At 36.4% G+C, this 19,404-nt stretch overlaps 3 protein-coding genes across 5 annotated transcripts in view; 1 reads left to right on the top strand and 2 right to left on the bottom strand.

The window, feature by feature from the left end:
* Positions 1-1,881: 1,881 nt before the first annotated feature.
* LOC105200716 (tetraspanin-9) lies at positions 1,882-10,174 on the bottom strand. The gene is made up of 6 exons (XM_026138486.2): positions 9,842-10,174; positions 7,987-8,205; positions 6,155-6,337; positions 5,104-5,316; positions 3,627-3,834; positions 1,882-2,111 (listed from the first exon to the last, which is right to left on the bottom strand). Exons 1-6 carry the CDS (start codon positions 9,902-9,904, stop codon positions 2,053-2,055), a joined length of 945 nt encoding a protein of 314 aa, XP_025994271.1. The 5' UTR covers positions 9,905-10,174; the 3' UTR covers positions 1,882-2,052.
* Positions 10,175-11,604: 1,430 nt separating this feature from the next.
* On the bottom strand, positions 11,605-14,848 carry LOC105200717 (elongator complex protein 4). Of its 3 annotated transcripts, none has more exons than XM_011168387.3 (5): positions 14,565-14,848; positions 14,059-14,250; positions 12,190-12,818; positions 11,908-12,120; positions 11,605-11,822 (listed from the first exon to the last, which is right to left on the bottom strand). In XM_011168387.3, the coding sequence occupies exons 2-5, from the start codon at positions 14,234-14,236 to the stop codon at positions 11,709-11,711; spliced, it is 1,134 nt and encodes a 377-aa protein (XP_011166689.1). In that variant the 5' UTR covers positions 14,237-14,250; positions 14,565-14,848; the 3' UTR covers positions 11,605-11,708. The 3 variants fall into 3 exon arrangements, with proteins under 3 accessions (XP_011166689.1, XP_039301873.1, XP_011166690.1); XM_039445939.1 differs by lacking the exon at positions 14,565-14,848 and adding an exon at positions 14,451-14,472; XM_011168388.3 differs by lacking the exon at positions 14,565-14,848 and adding an exon at positions 14,328-14,465.
* A 122-nt stretch (positions 14,849-14,970) lies between these two features.
* The window catches only part of LOC105200916 (neurogenic protein mastermind), a 242,773-nt gene continuing 238,339 nt past the window's right edge, over positions 14,971-19,404 (top strand). The window contains 1 exon segment of the mRNA XM_039445938.1: positions 14,971-18,082. Within this exon segment, the coding sequence (XP_039301872.1) occupies positions 17,537-18,082 (546 nt within the window). The 5' untranslated portion in view covers positions 14,971-17,536.

Genomic DNA, 19,404 nt, shown 5'->3' with positions numbered 1-19,404 from the left:
GAATAATTATACGTCTCATGAGAAGGGACATTTATTTAACTTATATTAGTTATTGCGAGAAAATATCGTTACATGCCTCGGTGGTCGAAGTGGTAGGACGCCCGCACGGAATTCGAAAGATCCAAGTTTGAAACCTGAGGTGTTATTTTTTTACAATAAAATACTTAACATTTTTCCGGGGAGGGAGGATATTATGTATGCTTCTAAAAGCATTAATATTATTATTCCGGCTTCATGACTGTATTTCAAGTCTGAATACGCGGCGCGCAGTTTGAGTTGGAAATTGTAAAAAATTAAAAATTATTGTGACTGACACAGGTCTTCTACTCTTGTGTTTTAATTTCGTTAGTAATAACTCATTACTATTTAAAATTAAATAGTTAACCAAACGATACTTAGCGCTTGCGTAATTGCTCAACGTTTTTTTTTTGTTTTATCTTAAATGGCTTGCTAAAATAATAATTAAATACAAACGTAATAATTGGTCAGAGCAGACAAACAGATAAGAACGTTCTGGCTTCACCACATCATGTCCGTTTCCGGGTTGGCACGCGCCAGAGGGTTTAAACATAAGCCTTTGAGAACTTGTACCGGCTCTTCCCCGTCGTCTTTCGCGTACAAAGTTGTCCGTTTCGCGCTTCCTCCTTTAATCGACCTCCTGCCGAAGGTATCCACTAGCGAACTAGCTTTAATTCCGTATCTTCTAGGCTTCTTGAAAGAATTTTTCGAGGACAGCGATCCCTTCGTCATGGTGAACGATGAGCGACGATGCCTCCTCTTAGACCTGCCGTTGTCACGAATGGCATCCAAATACCCCGCCGATCTGATTGTCGATCTTTTAACGCCACCGTATTGTCGATCAACGTCTCTCGTATGGATCATTTCGCGATCCGGCTGCGGCGCCTTCCTCTTTGGTTGCGCCCGACGTCGCACGTTCGGGATCGTGCGAGGACCCTTGTAAATGGATCCCGCAGCTCCCGCGATTCTGCGGCTGATCCGCAAAGAGTCTAGAAGCTCGTGCTGATCGTGCCACGAAGCCACGACGGGTAAGCCGCAAGCGTTATGCATACCTACCAACGGTACACCGATGGTACGATGTCCCTTTACCTCGAAGAGCGATCGATACCTGGGACTGGGAACGCGCAAGCTACGTCGAGCGTTCTGCTCGTAAGCCGATATTTTCTGACCGACGTGACCCTCCGCTAACTGGATCGCTTTCGCTTCCTCTTCCGTTCTCTCGGTCGACATTACCGTTGCCGCGTTTCCCGAAGACTCGCGCGTTCTTCTTGAAACCCGCTGATCATTCGAGCTGAATCTTCCACGTGAGCTCCTGTGAAAATACTCGTCTATATCGCGACAATCATCCTGCGACCGTTCGTCCTCCGTCTTATTCGAGTATTGAGTGTCTTCTTCGAAGCGCTTCTTCGAGTCGGCGCAATAAAAGCCGCGTAGGTCATGCCGATTGTCGCAAAAACAGTAAGATTTCTTCTGAACGTTACTGGCGGTTTGCGCGGCGATACACGTGGTCTGCGATGCGGATCGATGATGCGAGCTGCTAGTTAGAGGAATTCTTTTCCTCAACGGCATATAAACGCTCTTCTCGGGTTCGGAGACCAGAGACTCGAATTGCGACTGAGGTGCCATAGACCGTCTCAAGGTGCCAATGTTATGCACGATCGACGCCTGATAATCTTTAATGGGGATGCTTCTAACGGTGCCACCACCTTGTGGTTTTTTAATCTTAATCACTTTGTCATCGTTGCTGTTTTTATTTGTGTTATCGATCACGATCTTCGGCAGCGATGCGTACTGCGGATGTCTCTTAGGAAGCTCCGGAAGACGATTGTCGATTGCTACGTCGACCGCTCGTTCCTCGTACACCTGATCGCTTCGCAGCAGATCATCGGAATATTTGGGAGGATTTCGCCATTCCTCGATTATGCTCTTCCCGCTTGTCGCTAACACGTTATATTTAGTATCGTCGCATATTTCTCGCTTACTCGCGTCCTTTACGTCGACTGCTGTCCGTTCTTCGCTGCCCTCCAGCCACCTTCATGATTTGGCACCGAACGTCGTTCCGGCCGTATGCATCCTGTTCTCGATGCCTATACCTGTAATCCAGACAAATTGGATTATCATCATGATAAAATAATAGATAACATCCAAAAATTCTGAAGTTAAAAACAAAAACATTCTTTTCGGCACAAAGTTAAAAACATTGTTAAAAATGTCATGAAATTTAATACATTTTTAAGTTACACAAGTATTATATATTAAATTTAATGATCTATGACTGAAAAATCTCTGCATGAAATTTAGTGCAACGTTTGACAACATTGAATTTTTTAATACACCTATTATTGTAGAGCAATTTCATAGATTGTAGATTCATCTTCAGCGATAAAAATATAGAATCTATAAGAATCACTTATTGAACTAGTTCGTGGTCTAAAAAAATTTCAAGTTGAACTGTGTAATTTATTATCAATATGGTAGATATTTGAGATGAATCGAATCACTATAAATTTCAAGGCAGTTATCATTAGTTTCTTATTTCATACGATCTGTTTTATTATGCCGTTACTTCCGCATTCTCCTGCAGCGGAAACAATCGACAATAATTCTCTATTGCGTGTGATTCAGTGTTAATTGATAATACAAGCACAAAGATCACGGTGACTGCACGAAGAAGTTTTGTCCTTTATAAAAAATCACGATCCCAATTTTGTAACAAAAAGGCTTAATAGGCTATTTCAAAAAAATTATTCATTTATTGTTATTTTTTTTAATTTTATTTCTTTTAAACTAGTGATCCACTTCGCTCTCACGTTGGGACGAATCGAACAATTTCATATTGATTTTTTTCCATGTGCAATAAGAAATATCATGTTAATTTATATTTTATTTTAATATATAAAACTCAAGACAAAGATGTAAAGATTTAAAATTGATAGTAATAGTAAAACTTTATGACACAAAATTAGTTTCTTATTATTTTTTTTCTCACTAGAAAAATTGATCCGATTCGCCTCGGTTTATCATAGATCTATACGACAATTTATCAGAACAATTTACCATGATTCCGAACAAATAAATGATTTCAGTGAACAAAAAAACTCAAACGTTATTTTAATCACAACACTTGCAGCTATCATCAAAACCAGAAATTTTGATTTTGCTCAATAAATAAATAGTACTTGTTTTAAAAAAAGAGGTTTAATTTTCACTTTATTTTTTTGAGCTCCAAAAAATATAAAAAAAATTTTCACAATATTTTTGACGTTCGGACAATAATCGTGTTTGATTAAAATGACGTTTGAGTTTTTAATTTTAATCTATCGGAAGATTGAGAATTATAGTCATTGATGAATCGTGCAGAAAAATAGATTTATTGTTCATAAATTATTATTCATATTTTTTATTAAAAAAAAATATAAAAAATAAATTTTCAGACAATAATACATAAAAATAAAAAGTAAATTTATCCATTTTTTTAAAAAGAAAGTTTTTGGAAACCTAAATAATCTTTAAATAATCAATGCGACAAAGCGTTTAGAAAATCTTCTCAGTACTTGCAAATATTTTCGAAATCACGCGATCTAAATTGTAGCTTAAAAGAAACTTACTAAAATCGTGATCGCTCTCGGTGAATGGACTTAAAGTCTGCGTGGAAGTGAAAGTCGACGCTTGCGATTTACTTCTTCTGTTCTCACGGGAGCAAGCGAGAAGTATGCTGAGGAGCGCCATGACTTCGACGAGCATAACGGCTAATACGATGGCCAACAAGATCAAGGCCTGATCTTGCATCCACTTCTCAATATACTTAAGGCAACCCTAAATATTAAACAAACAAGTTACATACATAACAGTAGATATTATTGATTGGAGTTGCATCAATCTATCTTTCGTTGCCCTAGTTGAACGCTATTGATCGGTGACAAATTCAGAAGGTATGATTGATACAGATTTCAGCAAAAGTAACTTATCGAGAACATAACAATTGTTGAAATTTCCCAATTATTAATATAATTTGTATTTACATCAAATTTTAAAAAGTAACGTAATATGTTAATCGTTCGATGCATCTGTCGTTACATTTTAACTTAAATTTTTATTTTCTTAGAAATTATAATCACTTAAAAATTTTAATATAATGTTAATTTTATGTAAATGCTTAGTTTTATGCTTTAGATAACATTCTATACAATTTTTAACCAGATTGAAGCATTTCGATTTTTCATTCATACCTTAAATCACCGTGCAAAGTTGTTGGAGATTAACATTTTTCCTGATGGACTAATTTTCGATAATTTTCTATTCAGAACTAATAGTTTTAATAACATATATTGTATAATATTTATACATTATAATTATGAATTTATTATTATTAAGACAAAGATGTAGCAATGTTTCTACGCTGTAATAATTCTGAGCTATATTATAATAAATACAATTAATATATATTTTTTAAATATTTTTTAAATACATGGATAAAATTATATAATTTTTATATAACAATGCATTAATAGGGAGCAAAATATTGTTATAAAAGTTTCATAATAAGTACCATAAAGTATCAAAGGGCTGACTGCCCGCATTCTGATAAATTCTGTTGCAGTCTTGTTATAGGGGTCTCCAACGAGACCAAAGCCATTAACCGACTCTCTTTCCTAGTGTACAAGATCATGCCGGTTTTATCGCAAACTTTCGGGAACAAAGTGCAAAAAGTCGTAGCGCTGAATATCGCGGCCGCGAAAGCAAATCGATAGTTTTAAAAATGAAATTACAGTTTGCGTTTTTTTTTCTTTTTTTTAATATCTTTTAGCAACAACGAGTTTACGTTTGCGCAAGGGGGATATTTCTGGCTGTAATAAACTTTTAAACACCTCTCCATTCTCGTGAAGCGAGAACAGCGTCATAAAGCTTCGTGCAAATATCGCGAATATGTCGATATTCTACGCTGAAGACGTAATTTGTTCCCCTTTGGTATGCAGACATCCGCGTTTGGTCCTTAATGCGAACCGATTCGGAAAGTTCGTCTAGCATACGTTTGCGCGGCGCGGCATGGCAAGGAGGTAATAACTTCCTCATTATCGTGCATACCGCAGTGTGTCGGGCGTATTGATGTTCGGCAGGGTTCAGAGTCTGGCAGAGAGTGAGATTGGCAGGCTTGGGGTTGAGGAAGGAGTTTGTCTCATTGGCGTTATTCAGGGTGCAACAACTGAGAGGTACCACTAATTCTCTGCGGCCGACTTCCTGCAGCCGCCACCACGACGTGCCGTAATTGCTGCTTCCGTTTATGCCGCAACAGGCAAACTGTAAGTGGTCAGAACAACTGTGCGTACATTTTCTTTTTTCAATATATCAAGTTCCAATATATCAATGTATAAAGTAAATATTACGCACGATATTTACAATACATTTCTTTTTTTTGTATTTTTGTAATTTTTATAAAAACGAAATATAAAAACTCTTTTTGTATAACATACAGCGTACACGTGATAATAAAATGACTTATTATATAATATAATTTTGCTTATCAAAGTCTTTATTATGTTAAAAAGGTCTACTTTGTCGTGTTGATTCTTTTAAGAAATTTTTAGAAACTTTTTTGGAAAAGTGAATAAATATTTTAAAGTTATTTCTTGTTCTTTACTTTTAAAATAAGACAACAATTTATTAATAATAGTTTATTAATAATGTAAATATAAGAAATAAAGTTATCAAAATTCTAGATCTCTAGATCAATATTTCGAAGCAAATATTCTGATTAAAATATTGTTTGACTTTTTAATTTTAGTTCACTGAAAAATCCGGAGTTACGGTTACCGATGAATTGTGTAGAGCTTAAATGAATCTATTAATTTATTATTTTTTTTATAAAAAAATAAGAAATTAGTTTTTAAATAATAATAAATAAAGAATGAAAAATAATTTAAAAAAAATTTAATTGTTTTTTCAAACAATTCTCCTAAAACGAATTAGTGTGATAAAATAGAAAATCCTCTTAATTAGCTTAGAAACTTCTGCATTCAAGCTGCTGTAATTTATTTTATTACAATAATCTTAAATATTTAACAATAATGTAACGTTAGAAAAATTTATTAATATTATATCTTTACTTTTAATTTTGATAGGCAACATACAAACTTACTGTTGTTTGCGCTAGATCGAGGGCAGCCGTGAATTGCTCACGTCCAGGTACAGCATAACTGCGTTGCAGAGCACGTATCAGACGCGCCGGTCTTACGTCGATCCCCAGTATATGAGGCCAGAAGACAGCGATGACGCACACGGTGCATTCACCGAAGAACAGCAATATTATTGTTAAGAGATACTAGAAAGCAGAAAATCAAAAGATCGATTTCCATGTTCAATTTTTCACGTTATAAGAGTAAGACAGACAATTTCAAACACAAATTTGTTATTTATTTAATTTTTTAATTTAAGGAAGTTTTCCAGCCTAAAAGTATGGAGAAACTTTTACGTGACTTTTCATTGAAATATATTTTTTAACACAAATATTTTCAGTACTAATTTTTTAAAATAATAAATATTGAACAAAATTTAAACAATAATATAAAAATGTTTAATATTGATGAATATTGAAGAAAAAAGTACATAAAAATTATTTATAATAATGTTTTAAATGTAATAAAAAGCAACATTGCCACATTTTCATTAGTATGGTGTAATATTTAAAGAGAATTGTATAATTCAAAAACATTTTCTATATTCTTACACGAAAATAATACGATAAAACTATTTTCAACTCCAAAGTGTTATTTTAATTCTTCATTCTTTCTTAGAAATATAATTTTTAAAAATTCTTATAATTTTATTTGCGACTAAATTACTTGAAACTCTTTCCCATAAAATTTAATGCTATTTTAGAAAGTTATTTATAAAAAACTATACAGTTTTTTCAACAAATTTTAAAAAAAATTGAGAACAGTTATATATTAAACTTACTGTAATATTGTAAACTATTCTCAGAATTCAATCAAGTTTTTTATATTATGTGAAAGAACTGGGAAGGCTCTCTTTAATATTAGCTTAAAATAGTAATGTGCTCATACAGTATATCCAATTCATAATGCTTTTTGCAACTGATATTTAAATAGTGTTAAAAATGGGAAAAATAGTGGCATTCATTTCCTCAGCGAACTGACTCTCATTCGTCCGAGCCATGAGCGCATAATTAGTGTTTTTACGCGGCGCTCGAACGCGCCCTCCTTTTATTTACGCGCGTGTCTGCATACAAGCAGATCCGTTTCCGAGCAACGATGCATGACCGAGTCCGAACTCACTCCGAAGTAGAAAATCTGCTGTTTCAGATAGGTTCGACGAGCAACATCGTAGTAAATTCACAAGATAACATTGCGCATAAAACACGGATTGATTGATGCATTTAAACACATGTTGTACTCGCGATACACGATAAACAACGTTAACACATAAATGAGAAATTCTTTCCTACTTAAATACGCGAAGGAGAGATCGACATTATGGTAAGCTAGTTCTGTATATTTTATTACCTCGTATACCACTAAATTTATCGCTAAAACAAAATTGTGCAGAAGAAATTGAATAGATTTTGTTTTAAATGTAAATTTTATACTTTTATATTTCACTTTTATCAAACATATATCACATAACATGAAAATAATAATAATAATGCATTATTCTCAAAGATTATTTAAAAAATTGTAAAGTACCCTCTAAATTTCGTAGAATAAAAAATTATTTGAAAAATTGCACAGGCTCAATTGTTATTTTATAGAAATAAATTTTTACTCTACAACAGTGAATTTTTACTCTAATTAGAGTAACAAATTACTTGAAAAATTGTATTGGCTTAATTTTCATTATTTTAGAGTGACATTTCACTCTATGAGATTTAGAGAATACATATAAATTGCACGTAAAATATTTAAATTGTTTAAACATATCAGATTAATCAAAATTAAAAAAAAAAGATCTTACGGAGATCGTGATGCAGCGATTAAAGAGACACGCCGCCCAGCATCCGAGTAGTCCGGTGACAGCGATGAGAAATCCTAATGCAACTACAGCAAAAGCCAAATAATAAAATAGTGGTTGATCGGGGTGAATGTCACCAGGTCCTAGTAGACGCGATAATAAAATCCGTTCATTGTCGGCTAACAACAATCCTCCCAAAGACATCAAAACGAAACCTGATATCTGAAAGGGGGAGAGAAACAATCTTACCCTTGAAAAAAAAGTTGATAAACTTGTTTCAATAAAACTTGGTTCAATAAACTGATTACTGATCAGTAATTGATGATATTTTATCAGTTAATTAACGAAATCTAATCAATTACTTATCAGTAATCAGTTTATTGGAACAAGTTTATCAACTTTTTTTTCAAGGAATTCCATTAGTTTTATCGATTCGCTAAACAGTTTATAATAATCATGTTGCGTTAAAACAATATTGATTCAGTTTTCATCAGACTATTATATTAAAGTAGCTGAATAATCCGAAGATCATACGATATTTACGATAAATGTTCATAAATATTTATTCTACTTATTTTTAAAAATATAAATATTTTATACATTTTTTACATACATGAAGAAAAACATTATCAAATCTTTATTCAACGTGTTAAAATATAAACTAAATACTTTATACATATTTTGTAAATATTTTTATATGTATGAGATGATTGTGATTATTTTTATAATTTGTTCAATCTAAGATCACATAAATAAATATTTTATTAATCTTTTATAAATATTGTATGCTGTTTGGGAAGGCACACTTTCTTTCTTTCTTTCTTTTTTTTTTTTAATTCTATTTAACACTTACGGTGCCAAGATCAAAACAATATCTCATATCTATCATGTTGGGTATCTCGAATCTATTTATTTTTTCATCTATTGAAAATGGTTTAAAAAACTCTAAAACTTCACGAACATGCTTTCAGATTTCTAGAATAAATATTAGAACTTTACTTTAGAAAATAAAATATAATATATAATTTAATAATTTACATTGCACTTGCGAAAAATTTGTACGAACAAAAATCAGTCAAACACGAAATACTCAGACTAATAGGAAAATAATTAACAGAGTTTATTAAGAAATAAAATAAATTAAACAAACCTTATTCAGATTAAGTACTATTATATTTAAGTATATTATTATTTCACATAGATATGCTCATTTGTTAAATGTGTTTTCAAAAATCTTTATTAACCCGTTGTGGTTACACCTCCAAAAAATAACGTAATGGTTACACTGGGTCCAGTTGACCCAACGCAAAAAAACAGTTGCCATTTGCGTTCCTTTTGATGAATCGACTCAAATCCTTTACAAAAATGAAGTTTAAGACTTCTTCTTCGTAATCAAATCGTTTATGTATCCTTTATTAAATTTTTTAATATTGAAACGACACGAGGAAAAAAAATTTTGAAAAATGCCATTTTGTACTAAAAAATTCCTGAAAATTCTAATTTTTGAGTAAAATCAAAGTTATTACCGGGGTTCTACTCCAGAAGTAGTATACTTTTAAGGAAAAAATAGTATTATATCGAGCTTTTCAAAAAGTATATTTATTTTGAAGATTGAAGTTGGTAATTGTAATGAAAATCTCGAAATGACATAAATCAATGTTGAAGGAGTAAAATAATATGAAGAAATTTTTTTTTGTGTCAAAAACTATATATATATATATATATATATATATAACTATATATGGCCTTGGGTCATCTAGATCCAGTGTAACCACAACGGGTTAATCAAAATTGTTTAAAAATAAATATTATTTAAATTGAAGCTACATCTGAAACAAATAAGTAACCGATAACTTACCAAGAAAATTATATTCGAACAACAGACAAAAGCGCGCGATCTGGCTAATCTCCTAGTTCCCATCGTTACGTTCGAAAACGCTCGCTTCTTAATGAATAATTAACGCAAGTCACTTTCACGTGAAGTTTCGACGATCGCACTCGGCCCACCGCATAATATAGTTCGTCTTGCACGATTAAATTATCCGACGACTCGAGTTGCACTGCGTATTATGACTCGGTATTCGAGGTGGACCTGATCGCGTATGTTCACGGACTGAAAACCCTCCATATGCGGTGGATGGACTCCACAACAGCGTCGGGGGTCTATAAGCGCGCTTGCGTGCCCTCATGCGCGACCGACCGGACGGAACCGGAAGGAAGTAGAAAGGTGTGGATGGAAAAAGACTGGAGAGGGGAATGAAAAATTTGTATACACACACACGGATATTTACGCCACCGATCGGTTTTGTGTACGATTTGAGTCGACGAAGGCTCGTCAAATGACAAGGGAAACTTTTATTAGCTGATCAGATCACTCTGTTGTTCTAAGAATACGCTTTCGTATTTTAATTTTTATTCAAACTCATAAATTATTATTTGATACTTAGATCAAATATTACTTGTATTATTTTATATATTTTTACATTATGTATTTATCATATTTTATACATATAGTTAAATATTGAAATTGTGCATTTATGTATTTTTATTTGAGTTCTTGTATAATGTGTATCTGAATAAGTTACCGTGTTATCTTTCAGCAACACATATAGTCTTGGCCAAAAGTATTGAGTACTTATATATTTTTCTTTATTTTTAGAATTCTTTTATCGATATTATTTCATACATTGGTTACTGGCAGTAATTGTAAATTTGAACAATTCTTGAAACAAAGGATAATTCGCATTTCTGTTTAAATCTCTTCAATTAGAAATATTTTTAAAAATGTAAGATATCTAATATTTTTAGCCAAGGTTGTATGTAGCATTTTGATAAGTATATCCCTGTCATAAAAAGTCTTTTGTTAAATTGCTTCGAAGTATTAAAGGTAACAACACGATACCTCGAGAAGTTTAAGGAGAATTACAAAAAAGGTCGTAGGTCGTGCTTGCCATTTTAAATGTATGTTTCGTACGTGAAGTTAGAAAATGATGAGAATTTGACAAAATGGCTAACATTTTTTATTATTATGATTTCAATTATTTTTCTATAGAAAAATAGCATTTTAATGATTTAAACGATTCAAAAATTGTTAAATTTTCAATTATCATATAGCATTCAATTTCTGATAAGTTCATAATGAAAATTTGAGTCATTAAACATACAATTGTTTTATATCTGTAACATTTTGAACTTATCAAAAAGCATGCCTGCTATAAGAGTGTTTTATTATTTCGTTTTCCTAAAGTAGACATTAATTATGTAGTAATGATCATTCTGAAGATTCCGAATTCATTACAGGAATCTCCCATAAAAAATTATATTTCTACAGTGTAAACGAACTTGTAAGTTGAGCCCATGTACAGCGTAACACAACACAAAGATATTTTATGCGCATTATTGTAAGTGTTCACGAAGCCTATCTCCTCTTCTCTACATTAATTCAGTCGCTACACCATGCACTTCCCGTTAAACGGGATAGGCGTGACCTAAACGTACACTAAAAATTCTGGTTTACTACTTGCTCGTTAAGAAGCGAAATTACAAGCATACATCCCAAAATAGTAAATTTAGAATATCTTATAAAGATTAAGACAAATATGAAGAGCATAAGAATTACAATTGAAATAATGAACTTTTTACTTTAACAAAATAAATATTTAATATTATGAAAATACTGTACATATTAAAAGTATCGTATTTGATTTCATATAACATTCATGATTTTAAAAATCAAGTACACTTTTATGAGATCCACCACTTGCGCATCCTGTACCAGCTACTGATTCATCTTGCTCCCGTTGTGATGTATCAGCAAATTCGGGCGGTAAATGTAAAACCTGGAAATGGACAAATAATGTAAAATTTTACATATCAACAACTCTTTTTTTTTAATGTCAAATAAAAACATTAAAGTCTACTAACTTCTATGAGAAACTTTTTACGGCGTAATTTAAATACTAAATCTTTGTATTGTACACAGCCGTGTGAGAAGCCATTTAATGCACACAATTTCTTAATGTGCAAAAGACCATGATACTCCTTAAATAACGGATTGATCTCTTTTGTGGACCCTGCAAACGATTCTAATCCGATCGCTATATCTGACAAATGCTCAGTTCTTTCAATAACAATATCCTAAAAAATACATAGTATAAAATTGGTCCCTGTGTAAGTGACAACAGGAAATAAATTCTTAATACCTACTGTGTTGTCAAAATTATTAATTGGTATTGTGACTACGCCGACCGCATAGGAATTCCTTAAAAGTGCTCTAAAACAATATAAGAACTTTAACAGATCGCTATTCGAATCTTTTTCTGTGTCGTTGAGCCATAATCTTGATCCCAGAGAATGAATCGCGATTCTTAAAATTTTTTTCTGATCTGGCGCTTCAGAGAGATAATATTGTCCATCACGTAAGGTTCTTTCTACTGTATATAACAAATCAGTATATGCAGCATTCTTAAATTTATTGTTCTCATTCAGTGTCATTTCCTCATTATATTGCCATTGTTTAATGTCAGCACGTTCTAAGACATCCCGCTGCATCGGTTTTGTGAGATCGTAGTAATGACCGAATGTCTGATCTCCCATTGGAGTTGGATCTACCATCTTCATATTCTGATATCGCCAAGCTATCTTCATTGGCTCTACATTATCATTAGTTGTTTTAGTATGCTTCTCCGAGTCATCTGTAACTGTAGGCAATTCTAACACAAGTTGAGAAGGCTGGACATCTTGAGATGCAATCAATATAGGCTGAGACACCACTACTCCCTCCGACATAAAATATTTCAGTACAATTTTAGCGTAGAAGCCATACTTATCTTCCTCTGCAAATAAATTACTTTCATTAATTATAAATTAAATTAAACTAACAATCACAATACTAATTATCCGTAACGAAAATTTATTTTATGCTGCAAATTCATCAAATATGAATTTTTTAGAAAAACTTGATTGAAAACAAAAACCTTTGATACACTTCAAAATATGCTTTTATTTAATATGTAGTAAACTTTTGTGTCCAGACAATTAGTTTAGTAACTATACGTAAGATTGTCTTATTTACAATTTTCCATCATAATTTTATCATCTTTTACGTATATTTCCAAACTTTAGTAAAAATAGATTTATCTTTAGATAGAGATAAAATAGAATCCGCGTTTTGTTGCAATTTTATTAGAATAAATCTTTCAATCTGATTTTATTAATAACAGATCAGTGAATTCTTCTTCACTTTAAATACAAAATTGTTTTTGATGCAAATATACCACTGCTAAGCAGGTTTTCACTTCCAATTAAGTTTGCATAACAAATTATAATATTTTATGAATTTGTAAGCATAAAACAAATTTTTAGTATTATATGTTTGGATAATTGATTTTGTGACTATATATGCATGTGCAATTCAATTAAATATCATTTAACTTTCGGACTATGGCTAGGTTATTTTTGATCTATATTCTATTCGATAATCAAAAGGTCGCTTTGTATATAAATACAGTACATCAGTACAAAAAGCAGCAATTTTTTAATTAAAAATTTTTTTCATCCTGTGGCATAAAATAATGTATGAATAGTCTTCAAAAACTAAGAGTACATATCGGGTCTCGAGTGACGATTGCCATCACCAACTAAGAATTAAAGTAGTGTTTTATAATTAAACAAATAATATAATCAAAATATGTATGTATATCAAAGAAATATATAATTATATAATTTAAATAAAACAATACCTATGTCAGTTTTAAGGAAATCTTAAAACTTAAATAATAATTTCCTATGTGATTTTATATACATTCTCTAGATCTTTGAACTGCGCTCTGCATATTGGTCTTATAACACAATTCTTAGATAGAATCAGAAAAATAATATCACTATTAAATTGCTAATCAATTTAATAATTTTGATGCTAACAAGCATCTATACGATTCCCCACCCACATTCCAAAAACAAGGGGATCTAGAGAATGTATATAAAATCATGTAAGAAATTATTATTTCAGTGTTAAGATATGCTTTGAGCGACATAGGCATTTCTGATTTAAAATAATTATACAAATTTACATACCAATTAACAATATCGAACCAATAGGTAAACCTCCGCCTATCGTATTGTCTAAAGAAGGGATTCCTGTTGAAATGAGCAATTGCGAATTCCGTAATGAAGGTTTAGTGCCTGGTATCGTTGGCAGTTTAGTTTTAAGTTTGGTTCCACCCAGATTCATCCTTCCTGCATCCAAAGCCATTCAAGGGATGTTATCTGAAATACAATTTTTTAATATTCAAGCATTGCAATTTAAAATTGTTCATGAAAATGTATTTAAATATTGCTGATACTTGATATTTCAGATTCTTTCCTTTCTCAAGCACATGGTCGAAATAAATGTATAGTAAGTAACAAAACAAGATGTTCAACTATAACGTTTGTTTAAGTTAAAGAACATTTTTGATAAAAATTACTAGTAAACTGTGCCTTGAATCTTGTTTGCCAATTTGTTAAACAACACATTCTTCGAATGGAATATTTCAAAACAGTAAGCATTCAATACACTAGACGTAGAAAAAAATTAGTACCAAAAGAACTACTGGACAAACGAAGCGCAGCTTGTCACGTGCTGACTAATGTGTTTTCTCCACGTCGGCGTTGCGGCTGACGTTGCAACACAAATCACAATCGTAGAAAACCGTTTGAAAAGGCGTAGAGTTTCCTTTATAATTATTCGTGTATTTTTCGTAATAACAAAGCACGAGACGTTTGGAAGCACTCGGTAGTAGAATTCACGCTCTATGCTCCAATCTCCACGCCAACGTGTTTTCATTCATCTCCGACCGACGCATCATCGCCCGTCGTTCGCAGTACCAATGTCCGCCGAACGATGGCACTACGTTAGGCGTAGCTCGACAGTTACTCGCACCGCCACCGGAGCGCGGTCGCGTCGCGGCGGCAGTAATTATGGTTCATCGTTTGAACGGGATACATGTTCCTCCGTTCCACCCTACGCGCAGTTCTGTTTAATGGCACCGCGCGTTCGTTAAGAGCGATCTCGTCCCGAGACCGCGGTCCTACGTGCCTACGTTTCGTTGCCGGGTGCGATCGCGCGGGCGAGAATCCGCATGACAGAGGTTCTGAAAGGTGGATAGACGAAGAGAGAGAGAGAGAGAGAGAGAGAGAGAGAGAGAGAGAGATCAGTGAGGCAGAATCGTCTCCGCGCGATTCGTAACGCTGCGCGCGCGCGCTTGCGTGTACGCGCGAGAAACGAAAAGTGAGGTTATGTAATTGTTTGTGTTGCGATCGTATGTACGCGCGCTGCTCGACGCCGACGCTGCCGCGGCGCACTATGTGATTCATCGGCGGGGTGTTGCGTTGGATTTCGGGTCGAGGAGTCTCGAAGAGCCTCGGGCAGTGTCGCCGCGGTGAACGAACAGATGAATCGCGGAACGTTTTCCGCGAATGTGCGCGTTCGCGGCGATTCTCGCTCCGGAACGTCGGAGCGAATCGGAGCGACCTCGTTCATGAGATAACGGCGCGTTTCGGAGTCGTCAATTGACAGTGCGAAACGGAGGAAAGATGGAGCGTGAAGAAGATAAATAAGCAGATACAAGATAATTATGATTCATTTGTTTTGACATATTCCTCTTTGAGCACTGAGACATATCGAGTACAAGGTGCTAGAACATTGATTGTGTAAAAGTACAAAATTGAGAAGATAGAACAGAGCTTCCTACACGCCGTGTAGGAAGATTTCGTACAAAAAGTGAGAAAGAAAGAACAGAAAGGTGCGTGAAATTCGTTTTGTGTCTCGCGTGCGCGCGCGCGCGAGAGAGAGTGGTGGCGAGTGCGCGCAGGAGGAACAACTCGTGCCGAACGCGTTGAAACCACTCTTCCCTTTCTCCCACTCTCCGACCGCACAGCCGGTCTCCCCTCGCGCGCACGCCTTCGTCCCCCGTCCCGGCCTCCACCATCCCCCCGCGTCGGCGTCGCCGACGTGCGTTGTTCCCTTCTCGTTCTGTCCGGCGTGCGGCGTCTCCCTTCCGCGCGCCGGTGCCGTTTGACGACCTCTCGCTCCCACCCGCTCTCTTTTCTTCTCTTTCTCCAGACAAGCGGCAGCACGCTGCCCTCGCTCAACTACCTGTTGTGACGTCCAGCGCGCTCGACGCACACCGGGCAAATCCGCCGTAAATACCCAGCGTCGTGTCGGCGTTTACTCAGTGTGCTCTCTCCGACCAACCGACGATCATTCGCCATTAAAGGCGATCGATCGAAGAGAGAAAGAGAGACGTTTTTTTTTGTTTTTTTTTCTTTCGTCGAGGGAGATTCGCGCAGAATTTTGGTCACCGGGGGTGAAGAAGGCGCCCGATTGTGAAACCGCGAAAGTCTTGTGTATCGCGGGTTCTGTTCTCCCCTCCACCGCCACGACGAGAGCAACGGCGAGGAAACGAGAAGCGGGAGTGAGACGGCAAGAGAGAGAAAGAGAGAGAGAGCGCGAGCGAGGAGGATAGCACGCGTCCGTAAGATGGAGAGAGAGGGAGCGCGCGAGAGAAAGGACTCGAGGAGCGGACTCTTATCGTGAAGTTAGTCGCGCGCGGCGAACCTTCCGTCCCACCGTTCTCGTCGTCGAATCTTCCGTTGCTCGCGAGTGTCGAGAGTGACAGTCGCGCACCCGTAACCCCGAGTTCGCCGCCGATATTTAGAGCTCCGTTGTCTCGCGACACACGACTGATGCATTGCGTCGTGGGACTGGGAGGAGCAATGCGATTTCGCGAGTGTTTTTATTAGGTTAAATCGTGACTCGTAGTCGCGAACGTATCTGTGAATGTGTATGTGAGACTGTGAACGCACCGCAACGAACGTAGCCGCGTGTCGAAGCGCGCCAAGTTGCGCGGAGTTTTGAAACATTCGAGGAATAGGAGCAGCCTCCGGAGAGAGAGAGAGAGAACAGGCCGTGCGACGACGCGCGCACTACCGCGCACCCGGTCACGTGGATCGGGAAACAATAGGCGACCGCGTTCATTGACGAGTGCATCGCGCCGATGCCGCGCACGCCGGCGGCATCGCGTTACGTTAGCGGCTGAAGTTGGCGCGCTTCGCCGTACGTATGCGCGCGCGACTCCGACGATCTGTGGTCGATCCATCGCATCGTAATTGAACAGTGCGCGAAACGACAGAAGGAAGCGTACGTCTTTCGTACTATTGCGTCGCAACGTAGTGCTTGCTAACGACAAGGATAAGTGCGTCATTCTCGAGAGGAGCGTTTGGAGTCTTCGATCTTGACGGCGGTCAAGCCCGCTCGACCCTTTCCGGGATCTCGCGAGAGCGTCACACGGGCGGCCAGATGCTCCCCTGCGCCCGGAAGTCGTCAGGTACGATCGTCGACACACCAGCAGCGGGGTGGATGCGGAGGATGCGCGTCACGCAGACAGCAGCAGCGGTGAAGCCGGTGGTAGAGGACGACGTGGCCGCGCGGTCGACATCGCGCGTTACAATCGACCACCTCGGTGGCAATCATTGAGAACTGGCTTATCCTGCGGTGGATTTAGGGGGCTGTATGGAGGCCGGGGGGCTCCTGCCCCGTCAGCCCCCACAAGGCGCCCCCGGCACCATCTCCGTGTGCGCGGGCCAGGGACCGAACGGGCACGCCGGCAACGTTCTCGGCCAATCCGCGATCCACGAGCTCAACACTGGTCAGCTGGGCATAGCCACCCAGCAGCAACTGCACCTGCAGCAGCAGCATCAACAGCAGCAGCAGCAGCAGCACCAGCACCAGCAGCAGCACCAGCACCAGCAACAGCACCAGCAGCAACATCAACAACAGCAACAGCAGCAAATGGGCCAGGCACCCGGCATGGGTGAGGTGATCACCCCGAAGAGGCAGGCGGTCGTGGACCGCCTGCGACGAAGAATCGAGAGCTACCGGCGCAGGCAGACCGACTGCATCCCTAGGTTCGATCAGAGTTTCAACGGATTGTGTGAGCAGAACATTCAGGACACCCTGGTGTTGAAGCAACGCTTCCTCGAGAGCAAGGCGAAGAGGCAGGCTAAGAAGACGGACAAGAAGCAGAGCGATCCGATTGGCCTCTCCAACGTTCACATGGTAAGTCTTTTTCATCTCTTTCACTTTGCTGCCTTCTTCGCCTTCTTCTTTTCTTTATTCTTCTTCTGCTCGGTCTCGTCGTACCGAGCAGGCGTAGGTGTGCCTACGCCGCTGTGGGAATTCGAACTTGTTACAAAGTCGGCGTCTCTCCTTCCTTCCTTCTTTCCTTCTTTCCTTCTTTCCTTCTTTCCTTCCCCGCTGGGTCTCTTCGTCCTGGAGATGGAAGTGCGCGCGCTAGTGACTCTCCTCGCGTTTCGCGGCGGACGAACGTGTCTGCTCTGATATACATTCAGTGTACTACCTGCATTCGCGGAAAGAATCCCGAGATTCCCGCGCGAAATTTTGCGGCGAATCTTCTCTAGCTTGACATTTGGATAGTAACTTTATCTTTTTTTTTCTGCGAAATATCTCTTGAATTCGCTCAATATTTTTGAGAAGAGAAAGAATGACAGCGGATATTAGCCTCCATCGTCTTTTATCTTGACAAGCTCGTGTCATTCGAACACGTGATAATGTTGCATCCAGTGTTGCACTTAAATAACTTAAAATTATCTAGGTAAAGATAAGTTACAAGTAATATATCTCAGATAAGATAAAGATGATTTAATTTTAATTTATTTAAATAGAAAATAAAATTATATATGACTTTATCTAGATAATTTTTCAATAATAACAATACGATTCGCATTGAATAAAACAATTTAAAATATGAGAATAATACGTTCATATTTTTGTTTCTAAATCTTTATTTCGTAAAAGTAAAAGCTCTTCAAATAATTTAATCTGATAAAAGAAACTTCATCTTAGATTTGTATCAATCGTAAATGAAAAATAAAAATCTAAATAGAAAAATAGAAAGAATAAATAACTTACATTATATAATGATAATTGATAGAATTCCTTGTAAAAGTTTTCGAACTTATAATTTTGGAACAATTTTTATATTACGCTATTATTGATCTGTATTACGTTTCAATATATTGCCAAAACTAAAACTTAGTTCACGTTACGTAAACCATAGATTTTCAATACTAGCAGTGATTTTTGGAATTCTATTATTATTTTAAAAAATTATTCTGTTAGGATAAATAGTAATTAATTGAAATTAAGGGTTATTCTATTTAGATAATTTAAAGAAGATAATGCTTCTTTCATCAAAGATAAAGATGAAGATAACATATACATTGTAATAACCCAAATAAAGATAAAATGAAGCTATTACTTTATTTAAATAATTTTGTCTAAATAGTTTTATATAAATAACGGTAAATACTAACTGGATGTGTTTCATAAAGTTATATAGAAAAAAATTCTTCAAACTT

The sequence above is a fragment of the Solenopsis invicta genome, chromosome 2, assembly GCF_016802725.1.
Source record: "Solenopsis invicta isolate M01_SB chromosome 2, UNIL_Sinv_3.0, whole genome shotgun sequence".
In the NCBI taxonomy this organism is placed as follows: Eukaryota; Metazoa; Arthropoda; class Insecta; order Hymenoptera; family Formicidae; genus Solenopsis; species Solenopsis invicta.
Note: the sequence above shows the minus strand (reverse complement) of the source record. Positions and strands in the feature narration are given on the sequence as shown.